The following is a 20387-nucleotide window of genomic DNA, read 5'->3' on the forward strand; positions in this document are numbered from 1 at the left end:
CCAGTACTTTGGCCACCTCATGTGAAGAGTTGACTCATTGGAAAAGATTCTGATGCTGGGTAAGGTTGAGGGCAGGAGGAGAAGGGGACGACAGAGGGTGAGAGGCTGGATGGCATCAGTGACTCGATGGACGTGAGTCTGAGTGAACTCCGGGAGTTGGTGATGGACAGGGAGGCCTGGCGTGCTGCGATTCATGGGGTCGAAAAGAGTCGGATATGACTGAGTGACTGAATTGAACTGAACTGAAGGTCTCATCGCTCTAAGAGCTACTGTGGACAGCTCAATTGTCCTTGTTCAAAGGAGACATGTCTGTATAAATTGCGTATTTATTTTCCTCTCAACATCTTTCTTTAAAACACATACTGTTTCCATGGGACTCTGAGGCTCTCTGGCAAACAGAATGCTGGCCAAATATTTCCTACCACCGCATGTATTCTCCCGGCTGGTAAGGACAGTATCTTGAAACATTAATCTCCGTGACTTTCTTTTATCGACTCCGTTTTACATGACTTTGCATGGGTTAGAACATCTACGTTGCCTTGAAAAGAAGTAGGAGTTCTGGAGCTGGAATGAGAAGCAGAAGGAAGGGAAGATGTTTGATTTATTTTACTGCAACTCGCCAACCTGAGTCAGTAGGGCCAACAGACAGGAGCTAGGCTACTGTCTCCAGGTTTTGCTATACCAGTGGGGCAACTTGATTGAGTCACTTAAGCAGAGCAGCCAACTAATCCCTGAAATTTCCATCAACAGCTGCCTACGTGTCAGACTCATGGATCATGATGATGAGACACTGACTGTGCACAAAACCTCCCTGAGTCCCAACTGAGAGGCTACCCTGGGGACCCACTCTTACTGAGACCCAGGACATAGGACAAGTGGAAGTTCCGTCCCAGTTTGGCTGTGTCTCAAGGTTTCGGCAGGATATCTATAAACCAGGCATCTGGAGTCAGGCTCCCTGCCTAAGCATGTTCCTAGCATCGGCATTTGCTTCTCCTTGCTTCTTTCCACTCAGACAGGTCAGAGAAGTTCTCCAGGAAGAATGACTTGAGCAGAGACGCTGTAGGCAGTACGCGCTGCACTCTACGTAGTCCTTTCAGTGACACTATACCTGCCAGAGGCTCAGGTCACTTACATTGCCCCAGGTTTCAGGCTGGAGTAAAAGAAAAAAGTGTTTGTTGAAAGACTGTGCAAAGTTTTTGTATTTTTGCCGTCCTTCACTTCCCCTGACCTTGGGTTGGGTGAAGACACCTGGAATGATGCTCTGTGGGTCAGCACGTGGAGGAAAGGTGAGCCGTCACAGGGCCAGGAAGTACTTCCCCTGCTTACATGTCCCTGTGAGCGTGAGTTCTGGTGTGCACAGAAACAAACTTTGCCCTTGCACACATCCCCTCCGCTGGCTGTGGTCGCCTTCGTCCAGCCCATCCAGACTCCTTGATGACACAAATTCACCCTTTTCTCATCCTGCCATTCCCAGCACTTCAGAGGACGATGAGATTTCCATGTGAACAGAGAAGCTAAATTTCTGTGTTCTGGTTGTATATTTCCATGTGTGCATTAGATACTTGTCTCCAAAAGATGAGGCTCCTTTCTGTCGACATTTTCACCCATTCTTTTCCCCTTGCTTTTCTAAATTATTTGGATTTGCTTTAACTTCATTTTCTCCCAGACATTGGAAGAATGATTAATGCAGCTCATTAACCATTTTATTGCTCATACTCAAACTAGAATTAATTTTCCAAAATTATGTGGCACCTTACTATAAAGATTTACTAAAACCCAGATGCATGTAAAATACTGCCTTTCTATTGTTTCTGTTTATTTTCAATTCTATCAAAAAGCAGTAAACTTCTGCTGGCAAAATTGCTTGGAAAAACCCAACTGTTTAGCAGGCAATGTTGCTGTTTTCATTTACAGGTTTTTACCGTAGCCTGGGTGACAGGGCATCTGTACAGTTGCCTTCATTTGTACAATTAGTGACTTGATCAGAAACTCAGAAAATTCTCACGACTGGACAGGAGAGTCTCCACTCATGCATTTCTTCACAAAGAAGGATCCCCTTAGTAGACTTTGCTCATCTCCCGGAGGCTGTGCCTCTGTGCTCCTCCCAGGAGGATATGGTCAGTTGTCCCCCTACTCAGCAGAGGACAGGAGACCAGGGTGACCATTGGTGAAGTCTGGGGCAGTCAGAGGGCTGCTTAGCAATGCTAAGGCTGCTAACACCTTACCAACCACTACCAACCTTTACCAACCAACAGGTGAGCCATCACGGGGCCAGGAAGTACTTCCCCTGCTTACATGTCCCTGTGAGCGTGAGTTCTGGTGTGCACAGAAACAAACTTTGCCCTTGCACACATCCCTGTTGGTTGGTTGATAAAAGGCTGCAGACACCTTACCAACTGCACCCAACCCATGGTGGTCTCCCATTTGATGGATGTAGGGCGAAGAATCAAGAATTCCAGGCTCAGAGGACAGCAGACACAGAAACCCATCTGCCATGTTTGCAGTGGGAGGTTGGGCCCAGCTCTGCTGCTCTGGTGGACCAGCTGAGTCATGAAAGTGTGGCCTTAACTACAAGATTAGGCTCCATGCACAGTTCTCTCTTGGTTCTAACAATCTATGGAAGTTTAATCTATGGCTTGGATCTCAAATAAAGCAGCATAGAAATAAAAGAAGTACATGCTAGCATGGAACTAACCATGCAGAAAGTGAAAGTGTTAATCACTCAGTCGTGTCTGACTCTTTGCAACCCTACAGACTGTAGCCTGCCAGGCTCCTCTGTCCATGGAACTCTCGAGGCACAAATACCAGAATGGATCGCCATTCCCTTCTCCAGAGGATCTTCTTGACCCAGCGATCAAACTGGGTCTCTTGCATTGGCAGGCAGAGTCTTTACCATCTGAGCCACCAGAGAAGCCCCAACCATGCAGATGCCAAGCCAGCTCTCAGTACCATATATGAGGTGACTCTGAAGGCGGACTTGTTCCTGGTCCTCGTGTTGTGAGATCCAGTGGTGTCTGCTGGATGGGTAGCTAGCCTCTCTCTGCCTTCTCTACAGAGAACTCGGCTTTCAGGGCTCTGTAAAGTATCAGGCCCTAGTCCCTGCCTTCAGAGAGCTTACAGTCTTCATGCAAAGCTCGAGGCAGGGCAGGGCTGGGATTTAGGAGACTGAAAGAATTTACAAGAAACTTGGGTTGTCTTTTGTTGGGTAGCTGCTAAACTTGTTCAATTCTTTGTGACCCCATGGACTGTAGCCCGCCAGGCTCCTCTGCCCATAGGATTCTCCAGGCAAGAATACTGGAGTAGGTTGCCATTTCCTACTCCTGGGGATCTTCTCGACCTAGGGATCAAACCCCAGTCCCCTGCATTGGCCAGGAGGATTCTTCACCACTGAGCTATCTGGGAAGCCCCTGTGATTTTCTAGGGACTGGTAAAGACTATAAGCACTGGAGGGCTAGGGGAAGGAGCCCCTGCCCAGTGGGCTGCCTCCCAGGGAGGATGGACACACAATGACGGCGTCAGCCTAACCAAGCCATACCCTGGAATCAGCCTACTTGTGGGGTTCCAACAAGGTCGCTGAGCTTTCTGGAAGCCATGGGGCTTCATCTTCAAGACACATAGGACTGACCTTCTAGGGTAATCTTGGACATAAGGCAAGCAGAGCATCTGGCACAAAGCCTGCTGTGCAGTGAGCAGTAGGTAAAGGTCAGCCACTCATGTCACCATTGTCATGATCAGAACTGTCCTTGTCATCACCATATAAGGAAAAGGTTGGTGTGAGCCTTGAGGAACAGGATTGTGTGGACAGATGCTCCCTTGAACTTGTGGATGGAATTTCAAGATCCAGGACTGGGAAAGACTTAGAGACCTAGCATTTTTTGTTTCTAGATTGGAGTACCTGCTACCTGGGCTTTACATTTGAGGAAAGGGAGCATGGCTGTACGGGATGTTGCCAAAAACATGTGCCCTGTCAGATTCCCTACTAAGTTAGGAGACTATGCTTTCCCTCCTCACCTGCCAAAGTGTATTTTAGTATCTTCTTTGACTGCTCACACTAAAGTGATTTCTCTGCATCTATGACCCCCTCATCAAAGTTTACTAGTCAACATGTTGCATAAAATTCGATCAGGAAAAGTCAGATAGAAATGTTTCTGCCAATGAAAAATATGTATTGGTTTATTGAGGTTTAACATACTTCCAGTGACATGCTCTGTGATATTTAACACATTCATATTCTCATTCCAAACCACCCCAGAAAGTTGCCCTGCACTCCTCTGGCACCACAAAGCCACCACAGGTGTCATTCTATCACCACAGTAGCTCTGTCTGTTCTAGAATTTCACATGAATCACATGGAATCACATGGCATACACTTCCGTGTCTGCATTCCTTCACTAACATACTATCCCTAATAAGCATCCACATTGTCGCATGTATCAGAGGCTCATTCTCTTCCACTGGGTAGTGGTTGACTGCTTGAATATTCCCACCTGTTAGTCCACTTCCTTGCAGACAGGTATATAGGTTGTTCCAACCAATAAACCACTATGAGCATTAGTGTACATGCCTTGATACCAAGCAGGACCCCATGAAGCTCCTGGGCACAGAATCCTTGGAAATGGGCTGCATTCAGCCTCCATGACCTTCTCCGAGTTCCAACAGGCAGGTTCAAGCAGCTGTTAATTAAGGAAGGGAGTGGATGCGGAGACAAGAGAGGTACTGTCAGAAGAAACAATAGAGTATCTTTGAAGCAGGGTCCTGGTTCCCAGTCAGAGGATACACACATTATTTTTGAGCAGCAAGGCTCTCTCTAACTCCACTCGCAGATATGTTTATCTGCATACACATGCCCCAGCAGAGTCCACACTCAGTATTTAGCAAAGATAAATGAAAACATGGCCATGAGGAGCATGTACCATACTGCTGACTGTACACTAGGCGCTGTCCTGAATGTTTTGAGCATGTTAACTCAATTCTTATCAAGATCCCTGAGGTGAGTGCCTCTACCGGCTCCATTTTACTTGTGGAGAAAGCAAAGCAGAGAGAGGTTCTGGCCTCAGTCAATCCCCAGCCTCCTGCCTCTGGTCCTCTCCACAGATGGGGGAGACTGGTCACAACCAGGACTCTGCTCCTCCCCTGCCCCAGTACCCCACATTCTTGTCTCCTTACTGGGAAAACCCCACAGGCTGACACTTCCACCTCCAAAAAATGAGCAGTACTCTAAACCGTTTATAAATACAAAGGACTTGGGCCTTAAGCTCAGTAGTTGTCCTTGCTCAGTCGCCAAGTCTTGTCCGACTCTTTGCAACTCCATAGACTGCAGCATGCCAGGCTTCCCTTACTCCACTATCTCCCGGAGCTTGTTCAAACTCATGTCCATTGAGTAGTCGATGCCATCCAACCATCTCCTTCTCTGTCGCCCCCTTCTCCTCCTGCCCTCAATCTTTCCCAGCATCAGGTCTTCTCCAATGAATCAGCTCTTCGTATCAGTACTTTCAGTGAATATTCTGTGCGATCTTAATATATTAATATTAAGCTCAATATACAAAGTAACTAGGTACACAGGGTAATTGGGCGTAAAGTGAAGCTACAACCAGGAATTTCACATGGTTTCCGGGCAGCGGTTGGGTTGGAAAGGTTGAGCAGGCGGGGGTGATCAGATCTGCAGTCCACACGGCAGTCAGGGCCCAGGTACCCACATTCTTCAGTTTACCTAGGACTCCGCAGCGCTGGGACCCTCCGGCCCGGGCCGCACCCACTGCGAACTGGCAGTCAGCAGCACAGTAGGTTAGGGCAGGCGACGCCCACTGCGCACGCGCGGACTGCCGACTCCTAGATCAGGGTAGCAACACGGCCTCGAGGAGCCGCGCCGGCCAATCAGCGCGGCCGGGGGCGGGGCTTTCCCGTGGCGCTCCCGGGTAGGCGGCGGGCAACTTCCGGCAATAAAGCCTGACGCTCCGCCGTCAGGTGCGGGCTGTGGGCTTCTGAGCGCCAGGTGGGGTCGGGATCGTCGGCGCGCTAGGTAAGGAGTGCGATGCTGCGTGCGCCAGGTGGGGACTGTAGGCGTTCGCGCGTCAGGTGGGGACCGAGGCAGCCTTCCGGCCTCAACCCCGCGCCCACCCTCCGCGACACGCCGTCCAGCTTCCTTCACGACCCCGCCCGGTCCTTAACCGCCTCCCGCCCCCGCCAGGTTGGCCCCCTTGCCCACCGCCCCCCGCCCGCCGTCTCCGGGATTCCCGTCCCTCGGCCTGGCGTCTTGTGAGTCCGCCCTCCGGCTCCGCCCTCCCCAGGCCAGAGCCGTCCTCCCGGCGTCAGTCGTCTCCCCTCGCTCGGCTCCGGCCCCTCTGCGGTTGCCTTCCTTGTTTTTCTTGAGCTGACGCCTCTGCATTTTGCATCCTTCTCTTCGCGGTAAGCTCGGCTTTGCCCATTCTCCCAGCCCTGGCCTGCTAAGACTCATCTGAAAGGAGTCCTGAGGAACCTTCCTTTCCTGCCTCTCGCAAACCCTTCCCTCCAGCCCTAATCAGAAATAACTCGCGTTCTCTTCTTTCCTATTCCACTTCCCCTCTTTCGGGACTGTTTTCCGTTTCCTTATGGCATCTGTGATTATCTTTCAGGCCTTCGTATGGTAAACCCCATTTCTGATTTCCAGCCCTCGATTTACCCCTGCTTGATCTCTCTGGATAAGATTCTTCCACACTTAGAAGCCATATTCATGTTTTATCTGTCAACATTGTTTGGAAGTCTTGTAAGGAAAAGAAAGCAACAGAAAAAGTCAAATGCTTATCAAATGAAGAATCAGTCATTCTTATCTCAGAACAATGGAAATTATTTTCTCAAAATTGATGATGAAAGATAAATACTGGAGAAGAAACTCCTTTGCCAGCTTTTTGTCTAAATACGAAACTGCCTTTTATTTTCGTTGTAACTTGTGCTTGTTCCTAGTATATATAGCAATAGCTCTTGCTCTACAGTTATAGTTTTTATTGTTTTGAAAATCAGTTTAGTGATTGAGATAAGTACTGTTACTCCATTTACTTTCCATCTGACTTTAAAAAAGCAAGGTATATATAGCCTTTTTAAACTTATTAGCTCTGTTTCCTTTCATATGTTTTCCTTGTCTTGTGTTTTATATTTAGATCAACCATTACTTTCAGTTCAGTTGCTCAGTGGTATCCGACTCTTTGCGACCCCATGGACTGCAGCATACCAGGCCTCCCTGTCCATCACCAACTCCCGAAGTTTACTTAAACTCATGTCCACTGAGTCACTGATGCCATCCAACCACCTCATCCTCAGTCGTTCCCTTCTCCCGCCTTCAGTCTTTCTCAGCATCAGGGTCTTTTCTAATGAGTCAGTTCTTTGCATCAGGTGGCCAAAGTATTGGACTTTGAGCTTCAGCATCAGTCCTTCCAATGAATATTCAGGACTGATTTCCTTTAGAATGGACTGGCTGAATCTCCTTGCAGTCCAAGGGACTTTCAAGAGTCTTTTCCAACACCACAGTTAAAAAGCACCAATTCTTCTGCGCTCAGCTTTCTTATAGTCCAACTCTCACATCCATACATGACTACTGGAAAAACCATAGCTTTGACTAGACAGACCTCTGTTGGCAAAGTAATGTCTCTGCTTTTTAATAAGCTGTTTAGGTTGGTCATAACTTTTCTTCCAAGGAGCAAACGTCTTTTAATTTCATGGCTGCAGTCACTATCTGCAGTGATTTTGGAGCCCCCCCCAAATAAGATCAACCACTGTTTCCACTGTTTTGCCGTCTATTTGCCATGAAGTGATGGGACTGGATGCCATGATCTTAGTTTTCTGAATGTTGAGTTTTAAGCCAACTTTTTCACTCTCCTCTTTCACTTTCATCAAGAGGCTCTTTAGTTCTTCTTTGCCTTTCTGCTATAAGTTTATGGCATTACTTTAGATCATATCTGATGTATGACATATGAGCCAAAAAAAATAAGGGAAAAAAACCCTGCAGTTTTATGACATCTGTTTTTATACGGTGTCCTGGAATTGCTGTTATAAAAGTGTTGCGATAGAGATGGATGGTGGTATCCAGGAATTGCCGTCATAACAGTGTTGTGCTAGAGATGGATCGTAGATTGAGATTCCATGGCTGTAAATCCCAGCTCCACCAACCTTGGGGCCTCAGTTCCTTCATCTGTAAAATACAGATTTAAACTCTTAAAAGGGGATTGTAACATTTCCTGCCTTGTAGGGTAGTGTAAGGACTAAAAGATAGTAGAGGTAGATTGTCTAGAGTAATGCCTACCCCATACTGAGATCTAGTAAATGTTTGCTTCTGTTATCATTAGTTAACAGAAAGTTAACTTTTTGAAGGAAAGACATTTTTTGGTTACTTCTGATTCGCTTGTGCAGGAGTTTGAGCTGGTAAATGAAGTTCACGAAGTCCTGTTCTGTTGCAGTGCTTCACCTCCATGTCCTGCTGTATAGAATAGACATCAAGGAAAGGTTTACAATAGATAGCCCCATATGCTCTCTGACATTAGTTGGTAAAATGTGCATAATATTGCAGATTGTACCAGCTACTTCACAAGAGTAGCCACACTTTGAGTCGTTACTCTTACACATTTAATAATTTTCAGGAGTAATTTCTAGTTTTTATTTTTGTATTTGGAAATTTAAAAAAAAATAGTGATTTTAAGTAAATTTGTAAAATGCTAGCAGTTCAGATCTTTTAGTAGAACAGATAGATACATTTCCATACAAGATGATGGTTGTCATCATTCCAAAACTTTAGTAATACTGTTTTTCAGTATGCAGATTTGTTAGATGTCTCACACTGGGAACAGTTTTGAAAATTTGAGAGCCAAGTCTTTCACATTGCAAGTCATGTGTTTTCTTATTTTTCTTTTCTGTGATGGCTCTTTTTTGGGGGGAGGGCAGTTTACTGTTTGTGATCACTGTGGTTCCAGAATCTCTGCTTTAGTTTATGAACTAAAGCATAAAGATTACATTTGAGTATTATATAAGGTTACATATTGTAATAACCTATGATGGAAAAGGATGTGAAAAATATGTATATGACTGAATTACTTAGCTAACACAACATTGTAAATCAACTATACATCAATTTTTAAAAAAAGGTTATATGCAAGTATAAAGCATAAGTATAAAGATTATTCACATTTATAGGATGGAATATACACATTTGTTTTGAAACAAATCTTTTACTCTGTGTTGAAAATAAAACCTTTGGAAATGTACTATTATTATTTCCATGGCCCATTTAGCTGCATTTCACTCCCTAGCAGCTGAAAAATTAAGGCCAAATAAATTTGTTTCTCACAGAGTTGTTGAAGTCACCGTGATTATCTGTCGAGTTTTGGTAGTTGTAAAGCAATCAATTATCTTACTGGAAACCCCAAGATGACTCTTAACTTTACAGTAGAAACTTGGTGTAAATGTTATAGGGATTGCTTGTGAGGCCTGAATATAAATGCATTAAGTGGTGAGTGGGCATGGTGTTCACAGAGGCAAGTACAATGCGTGTCATAAAGTCTTAAATGATTTTGTCAGCTGACGTGTCGACAAGAGGTTTCTACGGCTTAAGTAGTTGTTCTTTCTGCCTCTGTTCTCCCCTTCAATTTATCCTGCAGACCCTGGCAAATGATTCTCAAAATAGTGTTGCTCACATTGCTGGATTGCTCGAAACTTTGAATTACTTAGAGAATAAAGTCCAATATCTCTGATAGGCAACATTCTCCTAGTCTCTTTTTCAACATACCTGCCAGCCTTGCTGTAAATTTCTCTATTTCAGCCGGCCTGTTCTGTTTATTCTCAATCATGTCACATGTATTCCTGTCTTCATATTTTTCTCACCCATCATTTCTGTGATTGGTATTTTTTCTTTCCTCTCCATTCACTTAAGGTCTAAACATGCTCCAAGGCTAAGCTCATGTCCTCATTTTTCTTCACGCATTTCCCAGATGGTTTGCTTTTTGCACAGAATTTCTTTTAATCATTCTCTCTTCACTCACTCAGTACAAGAGTGCATTATACATACATATATATATTTAAATGAGAAACCAAGTTTATTAATTTAACTATACAAAAACTTCTAAATTCTACAAGAAAGGAAAAAACTAAAATAATAAATTTATTAAACCTGTGAGCTTACAAATCATAAAAGAAAAAAAGAAACAAATACTGGGGATAATTCTTCACCTACATTAGGAATCAAATAATATAGGTTAACAATGTCACCATTTCTGTCTTTCACATCAGCAAATTGTGTTCTATAAAAATTGTCACATGGTTAATACATGTTCACCTAAGAAAATAAATATTAAAAATAAAAATATCTCAAAGAAAAAATAATGTACTTGAAATTCAAACGTGAAATCACTTGAAATTGAAACATACAGAGGTATTCACTGTTTACATTTTGCTTTATCTGCTTTTAGACTTTTTTCTGTGCACACATGTATAAACTTGTGCTCAGATGTAGAAATACACAGAAGTATTGCATATATTTTCCTAAAACTTCTTCTACTTAATATACTATGAATATCTTTTTATGATAATAAATATTCACACAATTATTATTTACAGTCACTTATATCCCTGGTGTAATAACATATATTTAACAAAGCCTCTTTTAGATATTTTAATTGTTACAGTTTGTTCCTGTTAAAAAGAATTCTTCAAGGGGCATTTTTCTACATAACATCTCCCCTCCCAGTTTTACTGAGACGTTAGTGACATATAGCACTATATATAAAAGTGCCGTGAAAGTGCTGCACTCAATATACCAGCAAATTTGGAAAACTCAGCAGCGGCCACAGGAGTGGAAAAGGTCAGTTTTCATTCCAATCCCAAAGAAAGGCAATGCCAAAGAATGTTCAAACTACCACACAATTGCACTCATCTCACATGCTAGCAAAGTAATGGTCAAATTCTCCAAGCCAGGCTTCAGCAGTCCAGGAACCGAGAACTTATAGATGTTCAAGCTGAATTTAGAAAAGGCAGAGGAACCAGAGATCAAGTTGCCAACATCCATTAGATCATAGAAAAAGCAAGAGAATTCCAGAAAAACGTCTACTTCTGCTTTATTGACTACGCCAAAGCCTTGACTGTTTGGATCATACCAAACTGTGGAAAATTCTTCAAGAGATGGGAATACCAGACCACCTGACCTGCCTCCTGAGAAATCTGTATGGAGTTCAAGAAGCAGCAGTTAGAATCGGACATGGAACAACAGACTGGTTCCAAGTTGGGAAAGCAGTATGACAAGTCTGTATTTTGTCACCCTGCCTATTTAACTTATATGCAAAGTACATCATGTGAAATGCTGGGCTGGATGAAGCACAAGCTGGAATCAAGATTGCTGGGAGAAATATTAAGAATCTCAGATGTGCAGATGACACCACCCTTATGGCAGAAAGTGAAGAGGAACTAAAGAGCCTCTTGATGAAAGTGAAAGAGGAGAGTGAAAAAGCTGACTTAAAGCTAAACATTCAGAAAACTAAGAACATGGCATCTGGTCCCATCACTTCATGGCAAATAGATGGGGAAACAATGGAAACAGTGACAGACTTTATTTTTGGGGGCTCCAAAATCACTGCAGATGGTGACTGCAGCCATGACATTAAAAGATGCCTGTTCCTTGAAAGAAAAGCTGTGGCCAACCTAGAGAGCATGTTACAAAGCAGAGACATTACTTTGCTGACAAAGGTCCATATAGTCAAAGCTATGATTTTTCCATTAGTCATGTATGGATATAGGAGTTGGACCATAAAGAAAGCTAAGTGCTGAAGAATTGATGCTTTTGAACTGTGATGTAGGAGAAGACTTGAGAGTCCCTTGGGCTGCAAAGCCAATTGTAAAGGAAATCAGTCCTGAATATTCATTGGAAGGACTGCTGCTGAAGCAGAAGCTCCAATGCTTTAGCTACCTGATGAGAAGAACTGAGTCATTTGAAAAGACCCTGATGCTGGGAAAGACTGAAGGCAGGAAGAGAAGGGGACAACAGAGGATGAGATGGTTGGATGGCATCAGTGACTCAGTGGACATGAGTTTGAGTAAACTTTGGGAGTTGGTGGTGGACAGGGAGGCCTGGCGTGCTGCAGTCCATGGAGAGTCGCAAAGAGTCGGACACAACTGAGTGACTGAACTGAACTGATAGCACTGTATATAAGTTTTTAAAATTTTTTATTTTGTATTGGGGTATAGCTGATTCACAATGTTGTGATAGTATCCAGTGAACAGTGAAAGTATCAGGTGAACTCAGCCATACATATACATGTATCCATTCTCCCCCAACCCCCCTTCCATCCAGGCTGGCACATAACATTGAGCAGAGTTCCATGTGCTGTACAATAGGTCCTTGTTAGTTGTCCTTTTTTTTTTTTTTTTTTTTTTGAGATTGGAAAACTCTTATATTTTGAGCATTTCTTTTTTCTTTTTTTTTTTTTTACCTTACAATATTGTATTGGTTTTGCCATACATCAACATGAATCCACCACGGGTGTACACGTGTTCCCCATCCTGAACCCCCCTCCCACTTCTCTCTGCAGTTTTAAATATAGCAGAGTGTACATGTCCGTCCCAAACTCCAAAACTGTGTCTTCCCTTTGTTTTCTAAGTCTTTGAGTCTTACTGTTTGCAGCATTTCTTTAGGATTCCACACATCAGGGATGTCATGTGATACTCCTCCTCCTTTGACTTACTTCACTCAGTATGACAATCTCCAGGTCCACCCATGTTGCTACAGATGGAATGATTTCGTTCTTTCTAGTGGCTGAGTAATATTCCACTGTATGTATGTACCACGTCTTCTTTATCCAGGCCTCTGTCCATTGCTTCCATGTCGTGGCTGTTGTAAGCACTGCTGCAGTCAGCATTCGGGTGCATGTATTTTTTCAGATCGTGTTTTTCTCTAAATATATGCCCAGGAGTAGGATTGCAGAATCATATGGTAGCTTTTATTTTCAGTTTTTTAAACCAAATGTTACATGTAGAGCATGATGATCTGATTTACATACATCACGAAATGAGTATCACAGTAGGTTTAGTGAACATCTATTATCTCATATAGATACAACACTAAAGAAATAGGAAAAAAAAGTATTTTTCCTCATGATGAGAAGTCATAAGATTTACTGTTTTTATAACATTCATATATAATGTACAGCAGTTTTAACTAGCTTGTACAGTACATCCATAGTACCTGTTTATTCTATAAGTTTGTGCATTTTGACTACCTTCATCTGCAATTATGTATAAATGTATTTACATATACTGTATGTGGAGGGGGCTTCCATTTGTTTTTTTCATTTCGTCAAAGGAGTATACTGGTATACCTTTAGGGAAGGGATGCATAATGTAACAACCAGTTCAGTTCAGTCTCTCAGTCATGTCCGACTCTTTGCGACCCCATGGACTGCAGCACACCAGGCCTCCCTGTCCATCACCAACTCCCTGAGCTTGTTCAAACTCATGTCCATTGAGTCAGTGGTGCCATACAACCATCTCATCCTCTGTCGTCCCCTTGTCTTCCTGCCTTCAATCTTTCCCAGTATCAGGGTCTTTTCAAATGAGTCAGCTCTTCACATCAGGTGGCCAAAGTATTGGACTTTCAGCTTCAGCATCAGTCCTTCCAATGAGTATTCAGGACTGATTTCCTTTAGGATGGACTGGCTGGATCTCCCTGCTGTCCAAGGGACTCTCAAGAGTCTTCTCCAACACCACAGTTCAAAAGCACCAATTCTTCTGCGCTCAGCTTTCTTTATAGTCCAATTCTCACATCCATACATGACTACTGGAAAAACCATAGCTTTGACTAGACAGACCTTTGTTGGCAAAGTAATGTCTCTGCTTTTTAATAAGCTGTCTAGGTTGGTCATAACTTTTCTTCCATGGGGCAAACGTCTTTTAATTTCATGGCTGCAGTCACCATCTGCAGTGATTTTGGAGCCCCCCAAAATAAGGTCAGCCACAATTTACAGCCTTGACATACTCCTTTCTTGATTTGAAACCAGTCTGTTGTTCCGGGTCCAGTTCTAACTGTTGCTTCTTGACCTGCTTACTGATTTCTCAGGAGGCAGGTCAGGTGGTCTGATATTCCCATCTCTTGAAGAATTTTCCCACAGTTTGTTGTGATCCACACATGCAAGGTTTTGGCATAGTCAGTAAAGCAGAAGTAGATGTTTTTCTGGAAGTCTCTTGCGTTTTTGATGATGCACTGGATGTTGGCAGTTGGGTCTCTGGTTTCTCTGCCTTTTCCAGTTTGAACATGTGGAGGTTCACGGTTCACGTACTGTTGAAGCCTGGCTTGGAGAATTTTGAATATTACTTTGATAGCATGTGAGATGAGTGCAGTTGTTTAGTAGTTTGAGCATTCTTTGGCATTGCCTTTCTTTGGGATTGGAACAATGCATTTAGTCTGTGTTTATATATTTGTCATTGAAGAAATCGTATCTTGGACCTATTGGCAATATTCTGTATGGTTGCCATTTGATTCTTCTAAAATTCAGTTTAAATATGATATTGAAAGATACTTTGGCAATTGTCAGAGTAGTCCTAACAGACATTTTTCCCCTGTTTGTGTTTTATCTGGATTGACTGGACACGGGTGGCAGCTTTTGCATTTCAGGGTGATCTGTAGTTGTGAAACAAGAGTGTAATATGAGCTTTATTGATGTACTGTTGAGATTTAAGTAATTGTTTTTAATTATTTTCTAAAGCAAGGATTTAAATAACATATGACTAAAAAAGATGTGTTCTGATGAATTAGTTTAACAAGGTTTTGAGATCCTCTTGGTATGGCAGAAAATTACTTCATACGTTTCATGTTGGGCACTTGTACTTAACTCAGGAATATTGTTGAAGGCTTATCATTTCTCTCTGAAATATTTTTATCTTTTTTAAGCCTGTATAAATGCCTATTTAATAGCTTATTTTTTGTGAGTTATATTAAATATATTTGGGAGATAGTATTTAAACACTTTAATCTCCTGTGTACTCTGTGACATGATGTGTGATATTAGGGAAATACCCCAGATTTACTTTGGACATGAGGTTAGTATAACACAGTTACTCTATTGAAACTTTCTGTTGGATTATGAAATACCTTTTGTACAGCTGAATACAATGTATACTTTTAAGTTCTTACCGTACTGGCTTCTTTATCACACTTACCTCCCTGCCGATGGTTTCTTTCTTGAATCCATTCTTGTCTTGCCTTCCCATTTCCACTACATCTGTGGCTCTTCCTTTTTGGTGTCCTTTCTTGGCTCCTCTTCATCTGCCTGTCCCTTAGATGTCAGTGAGTCTTAGAGCTTGTGGCTTGACTCTCTCCTTGCCCTACTCTGTCTGGTCTCTGTCTGAGAGACGGTTCCTGTGGTCATGTCTGGATGCTGATGGTTTTCCTACCTTACTCTCTTGCCTCACCCTCTCCTCTGAGTCATGGATCTGCTTGTGTTTCATTCATTCTTCCATTCATTCAGTGATTGGTGAGCTCCCTGTGTGCCTGGCATCATTCCAGGTATTAGGATACAGAGTTGAACAAGACATGATATTTTCTTGAGAAAGGCAGGCAGCAGCCATGTAATTTCAGAGGACACTTATTACTGGGAAGACGGGAGGTGCTGGCAGAGAGACTGAGTAGCCTGAGGTCTTTGGGAAGCTCAGATCTCGTTGAGTCGCCTCTCTGCAGAGGTCCCTTTGTTGGCCACTCTGTGTCCTCAAAATGCAGTCCAGCTCCTTTGAGTCATTTGCAGCGGTGGCCTCTTCGTTCTCATGTCAGGCACTCCCCGCTCCTCCCCTTACGTGGTCAGCCTCACCAAACTTGACTGTGTGCAGGGCTGAGCGTCAGTGTCTTGTGTCCTTTGCTTCTAACTTCTGAGTGGATTTTCTGTTTAGTGTCATTTCCCCCTTTCTTCCTTACTCTGAGTGCTGCTTCTTCAGGCATGACCTGGGATGTCAGCCCTAGGACACCTTTCATGACACATGCAGGATTGGGCTAGTAAAGCCACCAGTCCTCATCTGTCTGACCCTGTTAGGACAACTGAGGTACTGTGTTATCTTCACTGTCTTATCCTTGTGTGTAGCCGGCATGTAAGGCACATATAGACATTTCAATAGGATTGTATTCATTAAAATTAATGAACACATGTTCTAAATGAAAAGAACCGTATCAGTTACACATTTTTAACATGAAGTAACCATGTTTTATAGGTGAACCATGCCATTTTTGGGCCAGGACTGGAGATCTCCTGGATGGAGTTGGATGAAAACAGAAGACGGCTGGAAAAGATGTGATGCGTGGAGCCAGGAGCTTGAGGGGGAGAACAGCCAGTGTGACATAGGCCATGGCATGTGAGTCTAGCTCAGCAGAGCCACGGCGTGTCCCATCCAACATTGATGTCACATCTGCTGAAGCCCCGTGACTTACCAATTGGCTGAGAATCGCCCCCAGACAGGCTGGTGTGAGGAGACAAGTTATTAGCCAGAGTCTCAGCCTGGTGGAGTGCCTGGTGCCCACACACAGATGCTGCTGTCTTCTTTTTATTTAAAGCGTTTACTCCTTATAGCTTTCTGAGAGATAGGTGTTGTTGTTATTAACCTCCCATTATAGCTGAGGATGGGGAAGGGAATGGCGACCCACTCCAGTATTCTTGCCTGGAAAACCCCACGGACAGAGGAGCCTGGCAGGCTACAGTCCATGGGGTCACAAAGAATCAGACACGACTGAAGCGATTAAAGATGCACGCATAGCTGAGGAAGGAGAAGAAATGGAAAGATGCAGTGCTGGTGGCCTACGTCCGAGGCCCATAATAATGGCTTGCACCAGACGGGAGAGGTCTTTCTTGGAGGCCTGAATGGCGCTGTGACTTTGCTGGGGGCTGAAGTAACGCGTCTCGTTGCTCTGCGGGTCCCAGCGTGCAGCCTCACCTGTGCGGTTCAGGGTGCAGCTTCACCCCAGGGCTGCCTTCCTCCTGGTGGGAGAAGGGAGGAGGGAGACGCCTGTCCCCACCTCACGAGCTGGTGTGTGAGCGGCAGGGGGCTCTGGGGGCCGTGGTCCTCTCCAGATGGAAGTGGATGGTTGCAGACACAGGAGCAGGCTGGCGGGCCGTGGCATGTCACTCACCATCTGTGTCACCAGTGTCCTGCGGCATTTGGGGAGTGGGAGGTCTGGAGACCTCTTCCTCCAGAGAGTCACGGGTCTTGGCGTGGATCATACTGCATATCTTTATCTCACATTGACCTAACTCTCAACTAGGTCAGACAGCGTAAGTGCATAGGTGTCTGTACTTTCTCCTGTACGTTTGTCCCCATACCATTCCCTCCCTTCAGATGAGGGGCAGTCTGGCGGCCTGGCCCGCCCAGGGCAGAGTGTGGCAGAGCACACGTGGGCATGTCTCCCCAGTGCCCCTCACTGCTCTCGGCCAGCCAGACATGTGTCTGAGCCTGCCTTTCCGGGGGCAGGGCGTGGAGGGAGGTGCCGGGCAGCTCCCTCATCCCCCGTGCTGGGTTCCGCTTCTCTGATGTCCTTCTGGGGAGCAGTGTGGTTCTGCTCCTCCTGGATACCTCTGTGATTGTCGTTAGCAAAGCTGTTCAGGTTTGAGAGCGTCTGCCTTTAGTGCTTGAATCCGTGACAGCAAACTCGTGTGTGACTAGGTATGAGATACAGACAGGATCATCCGATCTCTATGAATTGGTGTTATTTAGCGCCTGTCACTGGATGTTAAGTTGTTTGTTTTGGGTAAGTGCTCTTTTGCATGTCTTGATGATTTACAGTTCTTGCCAGTGTTTAAGTCTGTTCTGACAGTGATGAATGCATTCATTTGGCAAATTCAGCTGCTTTTATTAAAAGTGAATTCGGGTTAGTGGATGGCGCCTGTGTACAATTTTCTTGTCAGAGAGTGGTGGCGAGGAAGCCAGCGGTGTGACCTCCTTGGTTTTGAGCATCGGTGCTTGGACCTCTGCTGGCCAGAATCTCCAGGGAGCCCCTCTTTGCCACCAGCTGGAAAGCTGTCCAGGGTCAGTGTGCTGAGAGTAACCATTGTGTGCGTCTTCACTTTGGAAGGGGGTGGGCTGCATTTTGCCTAGTCTTTTTTTGTTTTTTTTTTTTAACTACAAGGAAGATTTTTTTTTCTAAAGAAAGTGTTTTCAAATTGTTTAGTTATCACCTTATGATTTTATTATCTTGTATCATCCAAAAGAAAAAAAAATGGGAAAGCTTTAAATTACATGTATTTCAGTGGATAAAAGACATGTTTTACCTCATCTGGCTTCAGTTAAAGGCCTTAATAGGCAGCATTATTTGATTGATGCTTTGTAAGAATACGTGCCAGTGCAGTAATAATTCTAGTTGAGGCTTTGGAAATGTGGGGACAAGCAGAAATGTCGGGTGTTTCCTCAGCATTGGATCAGGGAGACAGCAGATCATTAGTATCAGGTACTTTTTTCCAGTGTATAGATTATAAATATAAGTTTTAAAGTCTGAAATGACCTTGGTTGAGCATGTCAAAATCCTTAGGAGATTCTAAAACATGTACATCAGTTCCTGATGCAACTTTCTGATAACCAGGATAAACCTCATATTTCTCAGAACAAACAAAAAACTTAGATACTAGCCTTGTGATTTCAAACGTGTGATTTATTGCTTTGAAAATTAAGTGATTGCCTTCAGATTTTAACATGATTTTTATTTTGGGCTCCTGAATTGTAAAAGTATTTATTGTCCAAATAAACCAAAATTTATTTATTTATTTTACAAAAGAAAATCCAAATGAAGAAATCCTTGTAAAAATATTTTAATAAAATGTATCTTTGTTTCAGTATCTTAAATAGTGAAGATGAAGAAATATTCAGTAATGAAGAGCACGAATTTGCATCCAAAAAAAGGAAAAAGGACCATTTTAGAAATGACACAAATACTCAGTGTAAGATCATTTATGTTAATAATCTCATGTTTGCTTGTGGACTGTTTTGATAAATTGGATTGTGTTGACAGTGCTTTTCTAGGGCAGAAATGCTGATCCAGTTACATAAGCAATAGTGTGTCCAGAGGTCAGACTTGGTGGTCAGAGTCTCGCAGCTCTGCCGTTTGCTTGACTAAGTCATCAGTAAGATTTACAGCAATGAAATAAAGGACAGGAAAACCCACAGAACAGCCTGTCTGAATGTTGAATTATGTGTGTTTAGTTGCTATGTCCTACTCCTTGCGAGCCTGCCCAGGCTCTTCTGCCCATGGAATTCTCCAGGCAATAATACTGGAGCAGGTTGCCATTTCCTCCTGCAGGGGATCTTCCCAACCCAGGGATTGAACCCTGAATGTGTCTCCTGCGTTGCAGGTGGGTTTTTTACCACTGAGTCACAGTAGCAGTCCTGAATTCAGGTCTGTTCACTCCCAAGCAGTGAAACTGACCTTTAGAGGCCTTGACACTGCTTTGGTGCAGGAGACACTGCTGGTTCGGAACAGGAGATAGTTGTGGTCAGAGCTGGAGCCTGTAGGCAGGGTGGGCGAGCACCTGGAGATGGGGCAGCTCTGAGAGGGCGCCTGTGCATGTGCTCAGCCCTGAGCCACTGAGGACCTGTTAGTGTGATCAGTCGTGCGCCCCCTGGAGGCTCCCCTGGACAGTGTAGTCTCGATCCTTGAAGCTCTGGGACAGGAGTTACGTGGAAAGTGTATTTAAATGGAATACCATATAGGGACAATGAAAGAGGAAGATAATTTTTATTAGAGTATATACAAAATGCACATTTATAGCCATTTATGTTTGGAGATGGCTGAAGTCGCTGGTGACACTATTTTCTTCTAAGTCACCAAGATGTGGCCGTGCCATGACACCTTTCATGCAATGACGTTTCAGCACTTTGTAAACTGATGTTGGGACGCGAAGCACGTGGCCGAGTCCGGGGGTCTCCTGTCCACACGGCAGCAGACAGCGTTACACGTGCAGCTTTTGAAGCTCCTCAAAATCCTCATTTGGTAATGAGTCACCAGATGTTAAAAACAAATTTTTATCCTAGGTTTTTATCGTGAAAACTGGATCTATGTCCATAAAGAAAGCACAAGAGAAGTAAGTATTCTGTTATAAATAAGAGTATATTTTGTATTGTTTCTGTTGGTTGTGTGATGTCACATTAAGTAAATTGTTTCTTTTGCAATATCAAATCAGTGTCCAAACTCTGACGGGTGAAAGCTTTACGAGGGTCTTTCAGACAGTGTTTGCATGTGCATGGGTGTGTGTGTGCGCCTGTGTGGTGTATGTGCCTGTGTGTGTGGGGTGTGTGTGTGTGTGCGCGTGTGTGGTGTATGTGCCTGTGTGTGTGTGTGTGTGTGGTGTGAGTGTGCGTGTGTGTGCCTCTGTGGTGTATGTGCCTGTGTGTGTGTGGTGTGAGTGTGCGTGTGCGCG

General features: G+C 43.9%; 1 protein-coding gene and 1 long non-coding RNA gene across 7 annotated transcripts in view; one reads left to right on the plus strand and one right to left on the minus strand.

Annotated features, from left to right (window-relative positions):
* Window positions 1-4155: 4155 nt before the first annotated feature.
* On the minus strand, window positions 4156-5829 carry LOC113896306. The gene is made up of 2 exons (XR_003512022.1): window positions 5711-5829; window positions 4156-4673 (listed from the first exon to the last, which is right to left on the minus strand). It is a non-coding gene; the product is annotated as an uncharacterized LOC113896306 (long non-coding RNA).
* An 80-nt stretch (window positions 5830-5909) lies between these two features.
* Window positions 5910-20387, plus strand: part of FBXO25 (F-box protein 25) — a 28041-nt gene continuing 13563 nt past the window's right edge. For 4 of the 6 annotated variants that reach the window (XM_027548500.1, XM_027548522.1, XM_027548516.1 and 1 more), the window contains exons 1-4: window positions 5910-6019; window positions 16201-16341; window positions 18808-18911; window positions 20002-20051. In XM_027548500.1, coding sequence (XP_027404301.1) covers window positions 16208-16341; window positions 18808-18911; window positions 20002-20051 — 288 coding nt within the window. In that variant the 5' untranslated portion in view covers window positions 5910-6019; window positions 16201-16207. Of the gene's footprint in view, window positions 6020-6303; window positions 6406-16200; window positions 16342-18807; window positions 18912-20001; window positions 20052-20387 lie in introns of those variants that run through there. The other 2 variants (XM_027548507.1, XM_027548535.1) reach the window with 2 other exon arrangements.

This window comes from Bos indicus x Bos taurus, chromosome 1, assembly GCF_003369695.1.
Source record: "Bos indicus x Bos taurus breed Angus x Brahman F1 hybrid chromosome 1, Bos_hybrid_MaternalHap_v2.0, whole genome shotgun sequence".
Classification (NCBI taxonomy): Eukaryota; Metazoa; Chordata; class Mammalia; order Artiodactyla; family Bovidae; genus Bos; species Bos indicus x Bos taurus.